At 43.4% G+C, this 17393-nt stretch overlaps 1 protein-coding gene across 44 annotated transcripts in view; it reads left to right on the forward strand.

Moving 5' to 3' along the window:
• The window catches only part of COL26A1 (collagen type XXVI alpha 1 chain), a 188941-nt gene that overhangs the window by 19545 nt on the left and 152003 nt on the right, over positions 1-17393 (forward strand). For 7 of the 44 annotated variants that reach the window (XM_086859059.1, XM_086859060.1, XM_023939125.2 and 4 more), the window contains exon 1: positions 13428-13862. The exons of 5 other annotated variants lie outside the window; for them this stretch is intronic. In XM_086859059.1, the coding sequence (XP_086715185.1) occupies positions 13711-13862 (152 nt within the window). In that variant the 5' untranslated portion in view covers positions 13428-13710. Of the gene's footprint in view, positions 1-4895; positions 4978-5313; positions 5386-7182; positions 7315-10144; positions 10325-11123; positions 11286-11518; positions 11664-13265; positions 13863-17393 lie in introns of those variants that run through there. 32 more of the 44 variants (XM_086859073.1, XM_086859071.1, XM_086859072.1 and 29 more) reach the window with 18 other exon arrangements.

Below are 17393 nucleotides of genomic sequence, written 5' to 3' on the forward strand. Positions count from 1 at the left end.
ACAATTTTAACTGCAGATTCTCTTTGGAAGGATGATGAAACCAAGCTCTTGAAGATTCTTATTAAGGTTTGTTAGGGGAGGCAAAAGGTTTTTTTGAAATGGCAGCTTCTAAGAAAATAAGACATCTGGCAGACAGATGTGCTGCTTCAGAGCTGTTTAGTGCCCAGGTACAATAGCACTTCTAGACAAGCTTTCAAATAGCGCCTCTAGGCGCTACCACAATGTAAATGTTTATTACCAGTACTGCTAATAAATGTGAACCAGAAATGCTCTGCTCTCACTGAGGGGGTACAGTCTTCTCTATCACAGTGAAGACTCATTTGTTGTTTCACTCCTTGTGTAGGGATAGTTTACAGTGGTTCAGTGTGACAGTGGCATCCTGATGTTCACACAGTACTATAAACTTCAGAAAAACCTTCCTTTTCAGGTTCGTGGGACTAAGACAATGAAAAAGGAGTGCAACTACCCATGAATTTGATTCTGCTGTAGAAGATTTGATGTGTGCTTTCTGTTTGTGAAGATTTGCGTGTGATCCAGGACCAAATTCACAATGAGCTGGGACAACTCATAGTTAATTCTTTCCACAGCTTTGTTGTTTTCCACATTTCATACCCTTGACTTCCAAAGGAAAGATGGAAAGGGTGGCCCAGAGAGAAGAACCAGGACAGCCTAAGCTGGCATATGGTACTAGCTGACACTAGCACATTTGAAGAGAAATGTGTTATAAAGGGTCCTATTGTGGACACCAGCATAGAAGAAGGGGAAATAAAGCATAAGATGTAACTGAAACTGGGTAAAACTGAATGTTTGTGCAGCTGCCCAGAAAGCAATTAGGATTAATTTTTAGATGGAGTGTCAGATAGGGTCTTTGTGTGTTTATATTAGCCACTGAAGAGTAAGGAGAGCACAGCTGACTAAAGGTGCAATTTTTGGATTTATCCATGTGATTTAGGGTTTGAAGTCACTTTAGAAAGTGAGAATTAAGCTTTCAAGCCACTTAAGGTGACTGTTTCCAAGGCATCTAAGTGAAGTAGATTTAATGTTATCAGCATCTGCCGTAGGGATATGGGGAAAGCTATGTCAGTTCTTGGTGTTTTGTTTGCTGAGAGCACACGTGTGTAGAATCATTTTCCTTCACTGATTTAAAACTCCTTGTCAGACTGCAGCAGAGAGAAAACCCCAGCAGTAAGTGAAGTACTTCCAGACAATGCTGGGAATGGTCTTTATAACTTGCATTTATTAGATGGCAGGTTTTCCACTATAATGTTTTGGTAGCAAGCAAAAATTAGAATTTTCAGGTGATTTTCATTGTAAAAATCCTCCTTCTTCCTTCAAAAGCCAAAAGTCACTGCAAGTTATCAATAACAGTTCAATAAAGCTTTTCTTCACCCTAGAAATGGCAGTGAGAAATCGAGTGAGAGAAGCAGTGATTGCTGTGTGAGGGCAAGTGATGCTTTTTTGCCTGAATTGCAGATCAGAGGATATTTGCCTCCAAGGTAGAGACCCACTGGTTTTACTGGAAGCAGCAGTAAAATGTAATGCCAGTCAGCTTTCAGATAATACTTGAGCACTTGCAAACCATTCAGTCTTTCAGTATTTTAAGTTTGCATTGTATTTCGTTTAATGTGACACATAAAAATTTTCCTATGAAAACAACTCAAAATTTTTCATAAGCTTTTGTGGCTCAATATTGGTGCTTTGTTTAATGTACTGTAGCAATGTTTCCAAACTTTGGAAAACACACCCTGGAGCACTCTAGTTGTGTGTGAAAATGCTGCCTGGGTTAGAAGTACAACCACATGGCACAGCTCACCATGAAGGGAAGGCTCTGCCTGGTTGCTGTGTGTTGCATGACATTTATTGTGTGTGTGCAGAAACAGCTCTTCAGTGGGAGCAGACATGGACCTGCATTACATCTTCCATTTATTTATACTGGTTCACCTGGGGGCAAGGCATGGAATACAGGAATTGAGAGGAAGGAACACCTATTTTTGAGCATTGTAGCCTGTTATTAAAAATTAAGGAGAAAATCGACATTGTAATCTCAAAGCTTGTTGGTTAAGAAGCAGGGATGTGTCTCTGGGGCTCAGTGCATAGTTGATTAAGTAAATGATGGTTTGGATGAAGTGTGGCTGCTCTCTGGAAAAATCTTTGGGCAGAGCTATGGCAAGAGACCAGAGGGAAACGGGACATTAAGGTGCATTGACAGGGGTGCAGTGCAAGTCCTGCTCTTTGTCACGAGTCTGAGGAGTAACACTCAGTTCAGTCTCTCTCAGGAAACCTATTCTGGAATCAACAGGAAAAGCTCATACAAAACCTTATTGCTTTGTTCATGCCAACAGATTGTCCAGGACTTCAACTGTTATTGATCTATGGCCTCAAAGTCCTTCCCAAGGGAGATGAGGGTCTTTATTTCAATTTTATAGATGGAGAAACAAAGGTAAAAACAAACACAAGGAACATCAGTCTGCCTCTATGGCCGCCTCAAGAAAAAACACCAAAGTGTTCTGAATTTTGAGTTGCAGTATGTGAATTCAGAAGTAGGAATTAATTTCTGTGGTTTAAATCTTCAGGGACAGCTGCAGATGATGCATGCCTCTGATAGATGTTTTCCTTATTCTAAAGTCCATGGAGCAACAGTAACACCTAGTGGCTGAATGTGCCAGTCTGTTCCTCCTTTCCTTTCAAGAAGTAGAGTCGGAGGGCACACAATGTGATTGACAGCTTTGACTTGTAAGGCCAACACTTAAGATCTCCAGGGATTTGCCATTTTCCTTTCAACCTCCCACCACATTCTGTTTTCTATTAAAAGTGGTAGATGAAATATGAAACTCTTCCTCCCACCTCCCAACCCCCTACACTTTTCTGGCTTATGGAGGAGGTTGTTCCAGTCCATCTTGATCTGTAGGTGGGTGGGCTGTGAGTGACCAAGCCTACTGCTTCTAGCTTGGAGCACTCAGATTTCTATAAGGAATCCAAGCTTTTTCATTTTCATTTTATTTTTCTTTTTTTTTCTTCTTTTTTTTTTTTTTTTTTTTTTTTTTGGCTTGAAAAGGATCAAGCAGATCATCTGGTGGAGTTTGGTGACCTCAGTCCATTTGATAATGTGGTGTTAACTTGCCTGCGTTAAGGCAGACCAAACCAATCAGTTGCAAGAAGTACCATTTCCTAAAATGTGGTGTGTGGGATTGTTTGCCACAATCTACTAGGACTGCTAATTCATCAGAGAGGGACCCCTAGAAAAACAGCATTAGGGAGGAAAGAACCCACAGATGTTTATTGTGTTAGCAGGAGAGCCCTTCAGAGGGTCTTCACTGCCCCTCACAGGAGAAGATATCAATTTTTCCATGGAAAAAAAACATTAAGCAAAAGTATTTTTGTTTAAGCCCGGGTCATTTGCATTTGTAAATGGAACCTCAACTCTTTGTGGGAATTACAGTACTGAGACACTATGGGTTTGTCATATTCATGCTGTTTAATTTTAGGCTTCTGGTTTAGGTATTCTGAATTACAATTGGAAGCATCTGTTTAGGAGAGTCTCCACTGCCTGTTGACAGAGCCTGAACTCTAATTTACACTGTTCTTTTACATATGACATTAACTTGTATCACCACTCAAATATTATGTATTTGCCTCCCTTCACATCTCCAGTTCTTCATCCAATGTCCTCCCAATTACCTGTTTAGATGGAACTGATTAAATTGAAAACTAGCCTGATGCCTCTGGGATAAAAAAAATAAAATAATCAGCTCTATGGACCCATTTACTGCAAAACTGCACAAAAGCCTGGTGCTAACAGAAGGGAGGTAATGAGGACCAGTGGGGACATGGCCAAGTGAGACAAGGATGGGACCTTTTGGCTGCTGTGGAGATGTGCATGGAATTAAAGCATGGACATATACATACCATTAGTCAGACCTCCTAAATCTGGTGTTCCCAATGTCTGTTTGTGAGGGAAGGCAAAGAGAAACACAGCCTGAAGGTGAAAAATGTGGAATATTATTCTGGGATGTGTTGGGCAACCTTTACTCTTACAAGAAGTGTGGCAACCTTTTTGGGCTGGGCAAAAAGTCTTTCTTAATGCTTGGTAAAAATGTCAGAGGTGGCAGACCTGAAAGTACTGAAAGAAGACAATCACAGGGTAATTGTTATTTGTGCTTCACAAGGGTTCTTGGATCCTTTTCTATTAGACCCGTATGCTTTTTGTTTTGAATACAGAATTTCAAAGTCAGCTTTGTTTCTCAGTGGCAGCTGTGGTGTTTGCCACCCGTGTTGGTCTGGGAAGAGACGGCATTTATTAACGTTGTCTGATCTGGTTATTCACTCAAGGCCAGACCCTCAATGACTTCATAGAAAGAAAGCAAAGCAGTGCAGAGTGTCTTTAGAGGGACTGCCATGTACCCTGTAGGAGAGGAGAGCCTACTGACAGGAAAATTTTGTTTTCTCTCAATTTCATTCTCTGGTTTGACTTATGTGTTACTTTGCAGTTTATAGCCAAACACAGGAGTTCCTTAACCCCATGATCCTTCCAGGCATTATGTTTCTGCTAACATCCTAGGTCAAATCAGCTGTCTTTTCACATGTCTCACATTCATTTTCATTTAAGGCTCAATTACCTCTTGGCAATATGCCACTAGTGACAACAGATTTATACCAGTAATTAGTATGTTTTGAGGAGTCGAATAAAATCTTTGCTCCTTTGCTTAGGTACTTGGATGCAGTGATGAATTCTTAACTCTACACCCTAAACTTTGAAAGATTTATTCTTGATAATTTTACCTCAATCCCCTTTAAAACCTAGTAAAAGTAGTGCATTAGTTTCCAATGCTTGGATCACTTGCAAACTCCTCATTTGAAATTCCCTCCTTAATATCTTTGGGCTACAAAACCCAAAGTGTGAGACTGGCCCTCTGAAATGGGGCTGCCACTGCAGACCTGCTGTGACTGAACTTCCTGCACCTCCTTCCACTGCTGCAGGTGAGGTTTGAAGCACTGTATTATTCTCTGTATTTTAAACACCACAAGGAATGTCTTGGAAATATAAAAAGCAAAGTAGACTGGGCACTATAAATGAGTTCATATTTAATACAGATTGTTGATCATTTAGTATTAAGTGGTTCATTATTTTATTGTTCTTCAATAATTTGAGAACTTAAATCTTCTACTTTTGGCTTGGCTAGTGATGCTGTCTTGAGCTGGGTTATAAAAATACTGTGTTTCACCTAAGTACAGATTGTTATAGTTTTCATCTTAATTAGCAAGCTGCAGATTTAGATGGATTAATACAATCACTCTTTCTTTCTTTTGCCATAGAAGTTCAGAAGTATAATCTGTCACTTGTGAGAACATAAAGAATTGGACTGGAAACATTCCAAACTCTTTACTGTAAGTGTTCAAAGATTTAATGGAGTCCTCAGTCATAAAATCTTTAATTTGAACTAGACCTTTATATTCTCCATTCTTAAATTCACTATTTTTATGTCCAGGGGATTTCCTGTTATCCAAGTATGTACGGAGGCCCTTTATTTCCCTCTGTGTGTGTTTTTTAATTCAAATCAAATGTGTATGTCAGTGGTTGATTGCACTTAACCTCCTTAGGTTCATATTTCTTATTTAATTACATTACATTTTAAGGTTTAAGGCTATATATTTACTGCAGTTAATGGCACACCATATTTTAATGAAGCTGTTATCTTCTGCAAATATATACAGAACAATGGAGATTAATTGTATAGGACCTTTCGAAGAAATTGTATCTCAAAGCCATTTAAAATGAATAAACAGTGGAGGATTTTTCTTAATGTAGTTCTTCACCTAACACAGCTTCAAAACTAAGGAAAGGAGCGGTTGGGTTATCAGGGCTGTTGTTCTCCTGATCCCCAGCCAGGCACTGCACCTCTGTAGGTCACAGCCACAGCTGGAGGGTCCCAGTCCCAAAGACCTTGGTTGTTCCCAGAAATGCTCCAGAATTGCAGCGCCGAAGTCCACTCACCTCCCATGTACACTGGCCAGGATCCCCCTCTGCCTAGCCTACAGGTCAGCTCTGTAAATCTATTGTCAATCCATTCAGGGAAGGCTCAGTATATGAACAATTATCTGATTTTACTGAAACATCTGAAAACAAGGGCAAGTATTACCTAGAGATCATGTCCAGAAAATCTGGGACAAATCTCCTGTGCTCCACTAGAATGCAGCCAGCTGAACACCTGTTTTCAATGCAGAAGAAGGGCATCACCCTACACTGGGGCACTGCACTGGGTTTCTCACAACAATCTGAGAGTTAAATACCCTGAATTGAGCCAAAAAAATGCTGGGAGACGCTTCTTTCCAGGCACACAATAAGGCTGATAGTCTTGTCCTACCATTCAATCACATACCAAAAATCTCCTTAGTCTGGTCAAAAGCTTTTATTTCTTTTTTTGGGCAACAATCAGTTTAAACATTTCATAGTATTTTGCAAACTTTATAATTTCCTTTCTGCCAAAGAACAATTTATATCTCTCTTTAGATTACATCTCATCTTGCTTCTTTTATTTTTATTTCTCTTCTTTCATTGTTGTTACTATTTATACCATGTCATTTTTATTCCATTCCTATTATCCTTACAATAGCTATGATACATAACAGAGCACTGAACTCTGTGTTACAAAGGGAGGCACTGAGAGATTTCCTGATGGCTCTGGTAGGTCAGGGAGTTCAACCAGATTCTTTCTGGGTGTAGACTGACAGCCCGTGTATCCTTCCTGCCTGAGACCCTGTGGCATGAGGGGCTGTGAGCCAGTGTAATCCCAGAGGATTATTTGGGGATTGGTTTTGCATTTGTAGAGAGATTGATCTCCCTTAGGCAGAAAACAGAGCTGAAGAGCATTTCTTGTGGTAAAAGATATTTGTGTTCTGTGTGTGGAGCTGGATATCTGTAAAGTACAATTTAGTAGCTCCAGCTTGGGTCATTTAAAAATGGAAGCGAGGCCCTAGAAGAGGGATGGATTTTGGAAACCAAGCCCATTAGGTGTGGAATCCATTGCTGACAATGGAGTATACTGAACACCTAAGCTAGCATAAGTGTCCATGTGCTTAGCCAAGAAATACTTGGAACCTATTGCTTTGCAGTGACTTTATCCTTTAATGCCTGCAATCTTTCGTATTTAGCACCTTAGCTGCCTTTTTATTGCTTCCATGGAGGAATCTGTCAGGTTCAAAAGAGGAGGTTGGATAGAGAGCCAGCTAAGGAGCAAGACAATGCCACTGAACGGTGCTGGTGTTTGCTTGGATGATTGCTCCCCTTGGAATGAGGAGACCAAAATATTCATGAAGGTAAATTGATAAATCTGGAAAATATTCTCTTTAAATAATCCCCAGAGCTCCCAGCCTAACACATAGCTGTAGAAAAAAAAAAAAAAATACCCCAACAACTGAACAGGATGTTGGGCTGCATTACAGTAAGAACAGAATATATATCAAAAAGGTGTTATTGTTATTACCTAAACCACTGGTGAGTTCTTGTTGAGAGTGCTCTTTTCAGTACTGCTCACTCTACCTTAGGAGGATATGATTAAGGGATAAAGCAAGGAAAATGACAGTAATACTGTGCCTTTCAGCTCTGAGTTATAAAGCAAGACTGAGGAGCTTTGGTATTATCTTGCTTAAAAAGATCTTGCAGTGGTTTTAAATTTAAATGAGATTCAGAGAATCCATGATTCAGGAAAGGTTTTCAAATTAGCTAAGCATTGGGAAACCACTGAATCTGGACATCCTATAGTCAGTGACTCCAATAAAAATTGCAGCCTAGTCTCTGGTAGCTGCTCTCACTGCATGTTACAAAGAAGTTCAAGGTTCTCCATAGTCTGGAGAATTTCTAATATCACTGTTTCTGTCCTGTACAGCATCAAGTAAGCAGGCAACCCTCAGTGACTGAATGATGTTTAATGAACAGTTAATGAACAGGATCATGGTTTAGGGATACAGACATGGAGACAGACCTCCCAGTGTTTTCTTTAGTGATCTCAGCGATGGAAGAGAGAGTGTACTTATTAAATCTGTAGACGAGGCAAAGCTGGAGCTGAATGCAAGAGTACTGGAAGGCAGGATTAAAATTTCAAATGATTTTGACAAACTGGTGATATAATCTGAATAAAATTAGATGAAACTCATTAAGGACAACTGCAGGGCACTGTGCTTTGGCAGGAATAATTTTAACTAGCAAGTACAGGATGAGGGAATGTCAGGCTAGCAGTCTTGTGGAAAAGGTAGAGAATCCCAAACTGAACATGGATTAACAATGATGTACAGATGTCAAAAAAGCTAATCCTCAGCAGGGCAGTGGTATCCCACAGAAATATAAGTCATGGATACCATAAAACAGATGTAGACCAATTTGAACATCCAGAGGAAAATACCAAAAAGAAGCAGAACTATCTAACATGACCTGAAGAAACTGTCATTATTTTGCTTCTAGGAGACGAGGAATGTTATTAAAGCATTTATTAAAGTATCTTGAGGAATTAAAAGTTTCTTCAGTGAGGGGAGGAATAGTTTTCTACAACCATAATGAAAAAAGTAAGACATTAAGAGCTTAAATTACAGTAAAACAGAATGAGGTTGGATGCTAAGAAAAACTACCAGAACAGAGCACAAACATTGAAATTTGTTTTCAGATGACCATGGAGACTTTCTAGCTTGAGGTCTTTCAGAACAAGGCAAAAAAAATTTGTGCCAACAATAATCTGTGTATAAAAGATCTTGCCTTCTTACTGGGAAAAGGAAGAAGGATAAGGTAACTCTTACAATCCTTCCTGGCTGCTTCTGGATGTGTTTCTACTCTGGCAGGTCTGAGTGCAGTAGCCTTGGTGCTATTTCTGCCTTGTCTTTATCACACCTGTGTGCATCGTGCTCTGCTGCATACTTGATGATTCTGATGGATCAAGGGTGTGTCCACAAACTCCCTGTGCCTGTGCAGATCAGTGCCCGACATCAAAGGTGACATAAATCATTTTCCCCAGGACACAATAATGCTCAGAGTATGTATAATTCCACCGGACATAGGCATTGTCTTGCTGATCAGTTGAGTCATCACATTTTCCATCTGCTGAATTATGCTTCAATCTGAGTTATTTTATCCCTTGTATTACTTTATAATACCCACACAAGTGGGCTTCACTCAGGCAAAGTTCTCATCTATGGTCAATGAATTTTGCCATTCATGACTTCTGATTCATTTCTCATGCTTCACACAATAACACTGTCTATCATGTTTGCTGTATGCTAAACTGCTTGTGTAAGTGAGATTTTTTCAGTTCTATTGCATTTTGACTTGTGATTGATCTATTCCAGGTCAAATGTAAGAAATGTCCACACAATACCTCTCTACTAGCTTAAAAGAAAAACCCTCCACAGTCCCATAGAATTTTCAGTCTGGCTCAGGTTTGGTTTGATTCCCCAGTAATAGACGTATTACAATAACCTTAGTAATCTTATAATTTAATTTATAATGGAGGTCTTGAACTCTTACTGTTGCTAACCTCTTATCCATCTCTTTCAATTTTCCAAGGCTTCTTGAATGCTTTGTGTATCACAATGATCTGGGCGTTTTGGGAAGCTAGAAAGGGTTTATCTAAATTATTTTTGGGTTTAGATGATCTTATCAATGACTTCACTCTAGCTTCAAAAGGACACTTCATAATTCTAAAGCTCCTCAAGGTTTTATCAACCAGAACAAAGCCGCTTTTCCTTTGGTCTCTTCTTAGCATCCACATGAAAAGTGCACTTGAAAAATCCTAGGGATTGGCCTTTCAAAATTTGTTTGCCATGATTCTAACAACGTTGTGACTTTTCTTTTTCAGCTAATTACTCACTTTTGTAATACTCTAAGTGGTGCTGAAGAGTTGAGATGGCATTTAGGTTGTGGAGCTGTAGTCTGCTTACAAATGCGACAGTGCTTTTCCATCTCTTTGTGCCACAGATCCCTCTTTTGCTGTATTATTCCAGTTTTTCCCTTTCAACTGAACAAAAATCAGACTAAACTTTGATTATTCCTTTTAATGTCTGTATTTTCCACCACTTAATTTATTGGTGGGCTTGCATGCAGGGTTTGTATGGTTAAAGAAATGATGGATATTTTTCTCAGAACAGTTTTTGATGTCTTAAGTCTCAGGTTTGCCCAGTGGACTGAGAAGCTGAAACACATTCCGTGTGCCCTCATGATTTATGTCCAATGGATTATCCTTCTGACATGACACTGTAAGGTTGGCATTTGCATTGCAGGTGAGCAGAGTGCAGGAGGACAGCCCTCCAAGCATTTCTTCTTTATGACAGCAGAGTTCACAAGGTTGGTAAATGAAAACCCCTTACCTTTTTACTTACTTCCCCCCATGCTGCTCTGCATTGTGGCTTTCCTGTGTGCATCTGCCCCTTCCATCTTGAACTGAATTTGTGAAATGCATCCAAATAATTTATTTAGCTCTGCTTGCCTGGGCAAATCTTTAATTAACAGGCATACAAAGCGTAGCTTTCTATTTTAAATATATTACGTCTGGTTTATAAGAATAGGACTGTTCAGATTTCAAGGGTTTTCTTCTCAAAGCCAGTCCCTCTGATAAATTGAAGGGATTATGTTTTTGTTGGCTGTCTTTGTTACCTCCATCACTGTGTTTCCAATTTATCAACATAGTTTTGAGAAATTGTTAGAATATGTTGCACTCGTAAGCACCATGGGGAGAAAAAATATTCATTTATTACTGCTATTGTGTTTGATTATATTACGCATATCCAAAGGACTAAAATGAAATGTCATCTTTAATTCTCCCCTTACAGTAGACAATATCACCCTTTCTTCTCTCTTTCCAGAAACAGCTTGGAAGTCAATTCTTCATTTCCATTTTAAATCAGCCATACAGAATAGAAGCAAATGTGCATTAAGGACATGGCAGAAGTAATGGGAGTCTGGAGATCTGAGCTCTGTTTCTGGCTCTGCCTTTAGCTCTTTACAGTCTTGAGCAAAGTCATTTGACCTCTGGTCTCCACTCTCTCAATTCATGAAATAGGAAGACCATTTGCTTCCTACAGATGTCTCTAATAATTTGCCAGAATCATGTATTGTCTAATCACCTGTGTTTAATATCTCCTAGGGTCTTGCAAAATCAGTGAAGGCTGAAGCAGCAAATTTTCCATGAAGCAGAAAATAAATTTTTTTTGGAAAGTTAAGACTTGAAGACTACAAAGAGCTTCTGAAGGGTCCAACCCAGGCCAAGAGAATGGGTCACAAAGCTACTGCTCTTCGGTGTTGTTAAGTATCTGTAATGATCTATCTGAGCCTGTCAGGAGAGGGAGGTATGACTGGGACAAAAGGCTGAACCCTGTCCTCAGCACTCAGTCTTGGTGCTGCAACAAACTGCTGGGGTGGAGGCCCAGCTGCATCCACTTTGTGCAGATGGAGCTGAGGATGAGCACCCAGACTGAGAGGAAAGGGGTTCTTAGAGAACTGCCTTAAGAACTGTTTTGCTGTTCCTGACTCCTTTCCTAGGTGAAGGCTGAATTTGGAGTCGTTTGTAGTCCAGCTTAGAGGGAAGAGCAGAGTAAGTCTCTTCTTTTGTTGCCCTGTTAAGCTGAGCAGAGGTTTCCTGAGGACTGACTCTGAGCAGCATGTCTGAAAGGCTGCACATCCTAGGGTGAGTTTCTGGGAGCTGTGTGCTTTCTTGGGAGTGAGAGAAGGGAAAATGTTTCCCTTGCTGGAGGTGAGGGGAGTATAAAAGGAAGAGTGCTCAGGCTGCCCTGAGCCAGGGCTGAGGACAGAGGGCCCTGTTATGTCCCAGCTTCACGCACTGAGGGCTTTTTGTAAATAAATAGTGCCTGTTTTTGAGTGGGCTTCACAGTCCAGTGTTACTGGAACAGAAATTTTAGATCCCTTTGGGCTCAGAGAAGGCTGGTCCACTGCCTGCCCCAGCTCTGGGTCTGGGGCAGCCAAGGGAGGCTGTGCTGAGCTGCAGTGCAAACTGCATCTCTGCCTCCTTGTGCGATTTGCTTCAGTGATTAATGACAGCGGCTGTTTAAAAACCTGGTGCCTCATTTGCAGTCTAAACTTGTCTGGTTACAGGCTCTAGCCAGGGGCTATTTATCTCTGTGTGCACACAGAGAGGTGGGCACCGTGGGGGAAGGGGTGGCTGCTCACCTGTGGCTGGGGGCAAATGCCATATATAAGATCCTGGATTTTCCCAGTGTCTTGTAGGGAACATTTTTCAGCTGCAGCATCTTGCAGAGATTGTATTGCCCTCGAGGGAAGAGGGTCTCTGCTTTTGCAGAGCCCCATGGGGAGGCCCTGGGTCCCTAGAATACCCCAGCAAGAGACCTGCTTTCAGTGGCACTGCTTGCAGTCTTTGGCTGACTGCACAGTGAAGGTGCAGATGGGGTGTTGAGAGCTTGTAAGATCTGAGGGTAAAAAATTTAGAAAGACAATTGTGTCATCTTTAAAATTAAATCTATCCTTGAGGATTGGGGCAGAGATGTTGCTTGTCCAGTCATTGAACTTCAATAGCCCAGGTTCCTCTGAGCTGGGGACACTGAGCCAGCAAATGGGGTTGTGGCACTGTTGCCAAATGGGGGATGTACAAGGATTTTAAATAGAGACTCAGTTGCTATACAGAGAGGGAACCTTGCTGCTGCCTTTCTTCTTGGGGTGTTACCATTGTGAAACACCCACATGCTTCTACAACTGCAAAAATAATCCTCCTGCCTGGGGTTGACTGCAATTCTTCAAGCTCAGGGGCATCCTGGGTGATAAGCCAAGGGATTCTGTGGGAAGTGGTGGCAAAGGGAGCGCTTGTGTGTGAATCATAGACTCATGAAGGCTGGAAAGGATCTCTAAGATCACCGAGTCCAACAGTCAGCCTCACAGGCGTGTTCACCACTAAGCCATGTACCCATCTGAATGATGCCAGAATGAGCAGGATGCACAGCAGAGATCACTTTCTCACTGCTTACCTTGTGAATGAAAAATCTTTAAATTATTTATTTCCTATTTTATCTGTGTAACTTCTGGATCAGAAGTTATCTGTGAACGTGGCACCAACTTTGGGATATTGGGGCTGCACTGCTGAGCCGTGCGTTCCCTTCGACCTGGCCCTCGGTTAACCGGGGAGACACACGGATTTCTGCAGTGTGTCGGTGATGCCTTGGTTTGGTTGGGGACTGGGGTTCCCCGGGCGCTCCCTGCCCGCGGGGCGCTGCCGGCTGTGCCCGGGGCCAGGCGCAGCCCCGCGCGTTCCGTGTCCTGTGGGAGCACGGCTCGCCTGCCCCGGCCCGGGCGCCGGCCCCGACAGAACCCCTCCGCAGCGGGGTCTGCCGCGAGGCCTGGCAAGGGTTAACGCCGAAGCCCCACGCCCCCTTTGACGGAGTCGGGCCAACCTCGCCAAATTTGAAAAGGCATCCGGGGCTGAGTGTGCGCCCTGGGAGCATCGAGCCGCGCTGGCCCCGGACCCCCTGCGCGGGCAGCAGCCGCCGCCGCCGGGGCTCGGCTTGCCGAGGGTCGGGGCTTCCCTTGGGCAGCCGGAGCAGCCATCCCCGTGTGCCCGGCACGCCATTGCCCCCCTGCCCCGGGGCTCCTCCGTGCCGTGGGATCCCGCCGTGACCCGGGCCGGGGGAGCACGGTGTGGCCCCGCGCCTGCCGTGCGGTGTTCAGGGGAAAGGCGGAGGCGGTAGGAGATCCCCGTTCTTGCAAAAATGCAGCTCGCTCTTTTCTTGTCCTGGTGCTGCTGCCTGCATGGATGCGCGCTGGGCACCGGCTTCCTCTATCAATTCCCAGCATCAACCCTGCAGCACAACTACCCAGAGCAGAGCTCCGGCTCGCCGGGCAGCGGCTTCGCCAGTCGCCGGTGAGTAAGACCGGGTCCGCCTCCGGGCGAGGAGGCTGCGACCCACCGGTGGCTCCGGGGGGACAAACGGACACGGCAAAGCCACGGGCAGCGGTCCCTCGCAGGGTGCAGGGCCGGGCTGGGCTGCCCGCATCCTCAGTGGGGTGCGGAACGCTCCCTACCTGCCCGCAGCAGCGTCCGCCTCCTGGGGCAGGGAGCGGCTGGGGAGTCGAGGAGCTGAGTTTGGGTACATGACACCCGCAAAGTCTCCCCCTGCCGCGCCCAGCCCGCCGGGGAGGGGAAGGGGCTTTGCCGGGGCTGCGCGTCCGTGCGCAGCCGGAGCAGGAAAACCTCCTGAGCCGGGACACTGGGGATGCCGGCAGAGGGAACTGTTATAGCCCTCGGCTGCGAGGAAAAACTTGTTCAGCTCAACAAAGGAAAGCCCTTAATTACAGATCTCTCTTCAAGAGCTGCAACTTCCAAGTAGCTGTTTAAAACCATACCTCCCACTCTTCTCCTCTCCCCCCACCCCAACCCAATTTCTTATAAACTTAATATAAATCAGGTTTGATTTACTGTATCTTACTGCTTCAGTAGAGCAAACAATTTAGGCTTCTCCCCCTCCCCTCTGTTTTCTCTGGGTATTTCTCTAGAGGTGAAACAGCTGTTCAGATGAATGAGCTGCACTGTATAAAGCAAGAGAGTGGCTTAACCTGATTCCAGTTGTTCTTGAATTACACTTTTTTCTTTCTTTCCCCCCTGTCATTCCCTTAAATGGGGACTTGAGATTTAATATTCAGGGCTCGTCCATCCTGTCTCTACCTCTTTTCCTCCTCCCTTGCTAATACCTAGTCTGCGTGAGTTGTGCTGCTGTTAGCACCGCTTATTTGGGCTGGGGATTGGGAAAAGGCATGGACCCCGTGGATTTCCGTGTCGGGGGTACAGGGGCGAGCACCAGCCCTGTGCCTTGCAAGGGGCTCGCATATGGTGCGGATTTCCCCCCGGGGGGAGGTGGCTTTGTCCGCTGCGCTGTCAGACAGACCTGGGGCTGCAGGGGGTGTGATGTTAAACCACAGCAACTGTCAAAGGGTTTGAAACGGCAGAAAATTACAGGAGAGTAATGGGATAAACCTATCCAAGCTGGATCTCTTCCAAGGTACCCCCTTCCCAAAGCATGAGCTGCAATGAGAACCACATGTCATTTGTCTTACATATCTATTAGCTTGCAGATCTTTGTTCAGAGCTACCACGCTTACATAAATGTGGACTCTGCTCACCAAAGACCTTCCCCAGTTCCCACTCTTTCCCAGTTTTCCTGTGTCTCAGTGGTTTGGATAGCTGATGCTTTGTCAGGGGAACATGTCTCTCTCGAAGGCTACAAAGTGTTGTGTCAAACCACATAAACCTGATTTAAACAATAATGTTGGGGAGAGCTGGTAGATTTTTTTAAATTTATTTTTTATGCCCGATGGAACTTCGCCTTGGGAGAATCTCCTATTCTAGTTTATTGCAGAGGGGGAAGTAAAAAATTGAAGCGAGGAAAAAATCACCAGTGGATGTTGTGAAAGAAAAATTCAAGTGCTCAGTCAAATATCACACGTTGAAGCAATCTTTGTATGTTTTAATTTCCCCTTGAGTGGTGAAGTTTTGTTGTTGGCAAATGTTGAACAGCTTCACTTTCTGATGGGAAAATCTCTGTGGGAAAACTTTCTCCAGCCACAGTGTTGGACCTTTGAGGGAAGTCTCCTGCCGGGTGCAGCTTCAGGTTGGGATAGCTGGACTTTTCTGGATTTAATATGGTCCATGAGAGGAGTGAGGCTTTTTGCTCCAAGTCTGACATTAATCTATACGGGTGCAAAGTCTTTTTTCGAGGACTGAATCAGACTGATATAGACAGGTTTTTATGTGTCCCTTTTGCCATTGAAACATGGGATCTTGGTAGCACCTGAATTATGTGAAGCAACAGCAGCTCCATCACAGCAAAGCTTTCTGGCCTCTGCCCTGGAAAAACAAGATGGTGAGAAGGTGATTGCTATTAATGGCACTATATGGCCATTCTCACTTTCTCTTCTTGAACCTTCCGATTGTGTGCTTTGTCCAGTGACTTCTGGCACTTTACTGAGTCATAAATAAGCAGGGACAGAGCCTTGAAAGTTTGTGCTGCAGCTCCAGGTGTTGGTACATTGCAGCACATACTGATGAGATGCTGTACAGCTGACAGCTTTCCTTGATACAGGACACACCATATTTCTGCGCTTGTCTTTTCCTGTCCTTGATCAACAAGTGATTGAGCTGTTTGGGAATCTGCTATCGATTTTCTAAAAATTAACTTGTCATAAGAGTTGTATTTCTCCAAGGGGAGAAGTTTCTGTAGTTCTTTGTGCTGATATATCCCTTGGTATCTAGGTTGCAGTCTGGCTCAAAGATGGGCTCCTGAGGCTCTGAGAACTGCTGACCATATTTCCTGCCAGAAAAATAAGGCCCTGAGCCCTCTAAAAAAACTTGGGGTGGTGGTAAAGGGAAATTTAGGGGAAAAAATATGGTTATTCACGTTCTTCAAAGTGAAGCCATGGAATACTGGTTCTGGAGGAATGATGTATTCTTTGTTTCCTTTTTTTTTTTTTTTTTCCCTTTAATGAATATTTTGGCTTCTGGTTGGCTTCAGTTAACAGGTCTTGATTATTAGACCAAAGACACTTGTAGTCTATCTTTGCATGTGCTTGAAATGAACTTCTGATGTGCAAGTGCTGGTGACTGAAATCCAGGCAGCAGTGTCTGTTTGCATTGCACAGACTGCAACAGCCTCACAGTTTAGCTTGAAATTCCCATTCAGTGCATGCGTTTTGAACTTGCTGCTATGTTAAGGCAATGAATGGGAAGTGGACCTTACTGGAAGCATAAGAATGGAGGGGCTGCCTGCCAAGGAGAAATAGTCCTCCAAGCTTTGAGAAGCTTTGCTGAGTTAAGGGAAGCTTGTTCCCATGCTGGAAGTAGCTCAGTTGTCAAGGAATGTCTGTTTCTGTGTTAGTTGTCTTTGGGGTTGGTGCTCTCCCAACTCCTCATTCTATTTTCCTGAACTTTCTAATTAGTCATGCATTGAGTGCTTGTGAACTTAATTGTGAGAGTCAGAAGTTTCTGAGAATAGATGCAGGGCTCAGACAGGAAACCTCTTTGGATGAGAAATGGAGGTGGCTGAAAAAAAATCCCAAAACATGAACCCAAAAGCAATGTAGGATGATAATTTTTTTCCTGGGATCATTACAGTGCAATCACAAAAGCCCTCCGGGGTGGATGCAAGTCCAGCTGTGGCAGTTCGGTCTTCAAAACACTCTTCAGCCTAAAAACTTCCTCCTGTTAATGAACATTAGAACCGTGATGTTGCAAATAACAGGACTGTACAAATAGGTATTATCCACATTCTACTGGTAATTACAGGTTTGGTCACAGTAATTCCCAGTGCTTCCTACGGCAGTGATGTTTCTTGAGGATGGGTATGGAGAGGAAAGTAGTATCTGGTAGCTGTAAAAGGCAGAGACTTTGACATGGAAGGCC

The sequence above is a fragment of the Cyanistes caeruleus genome, chromosome 21, assembly GCF_971803275.1.
Source record: "Cyanistes caeruleus chromosome 21, bCyaCae1.hap1.1, whole genome shotgun sequence".
Classification (NCBI taxonomy): domain Eukaryota; kingdom Metazoa; phylum Chordata; class Aves; order Passeriformes; family Paridae; genus Cyanistes; species Cyanistes caeruleus.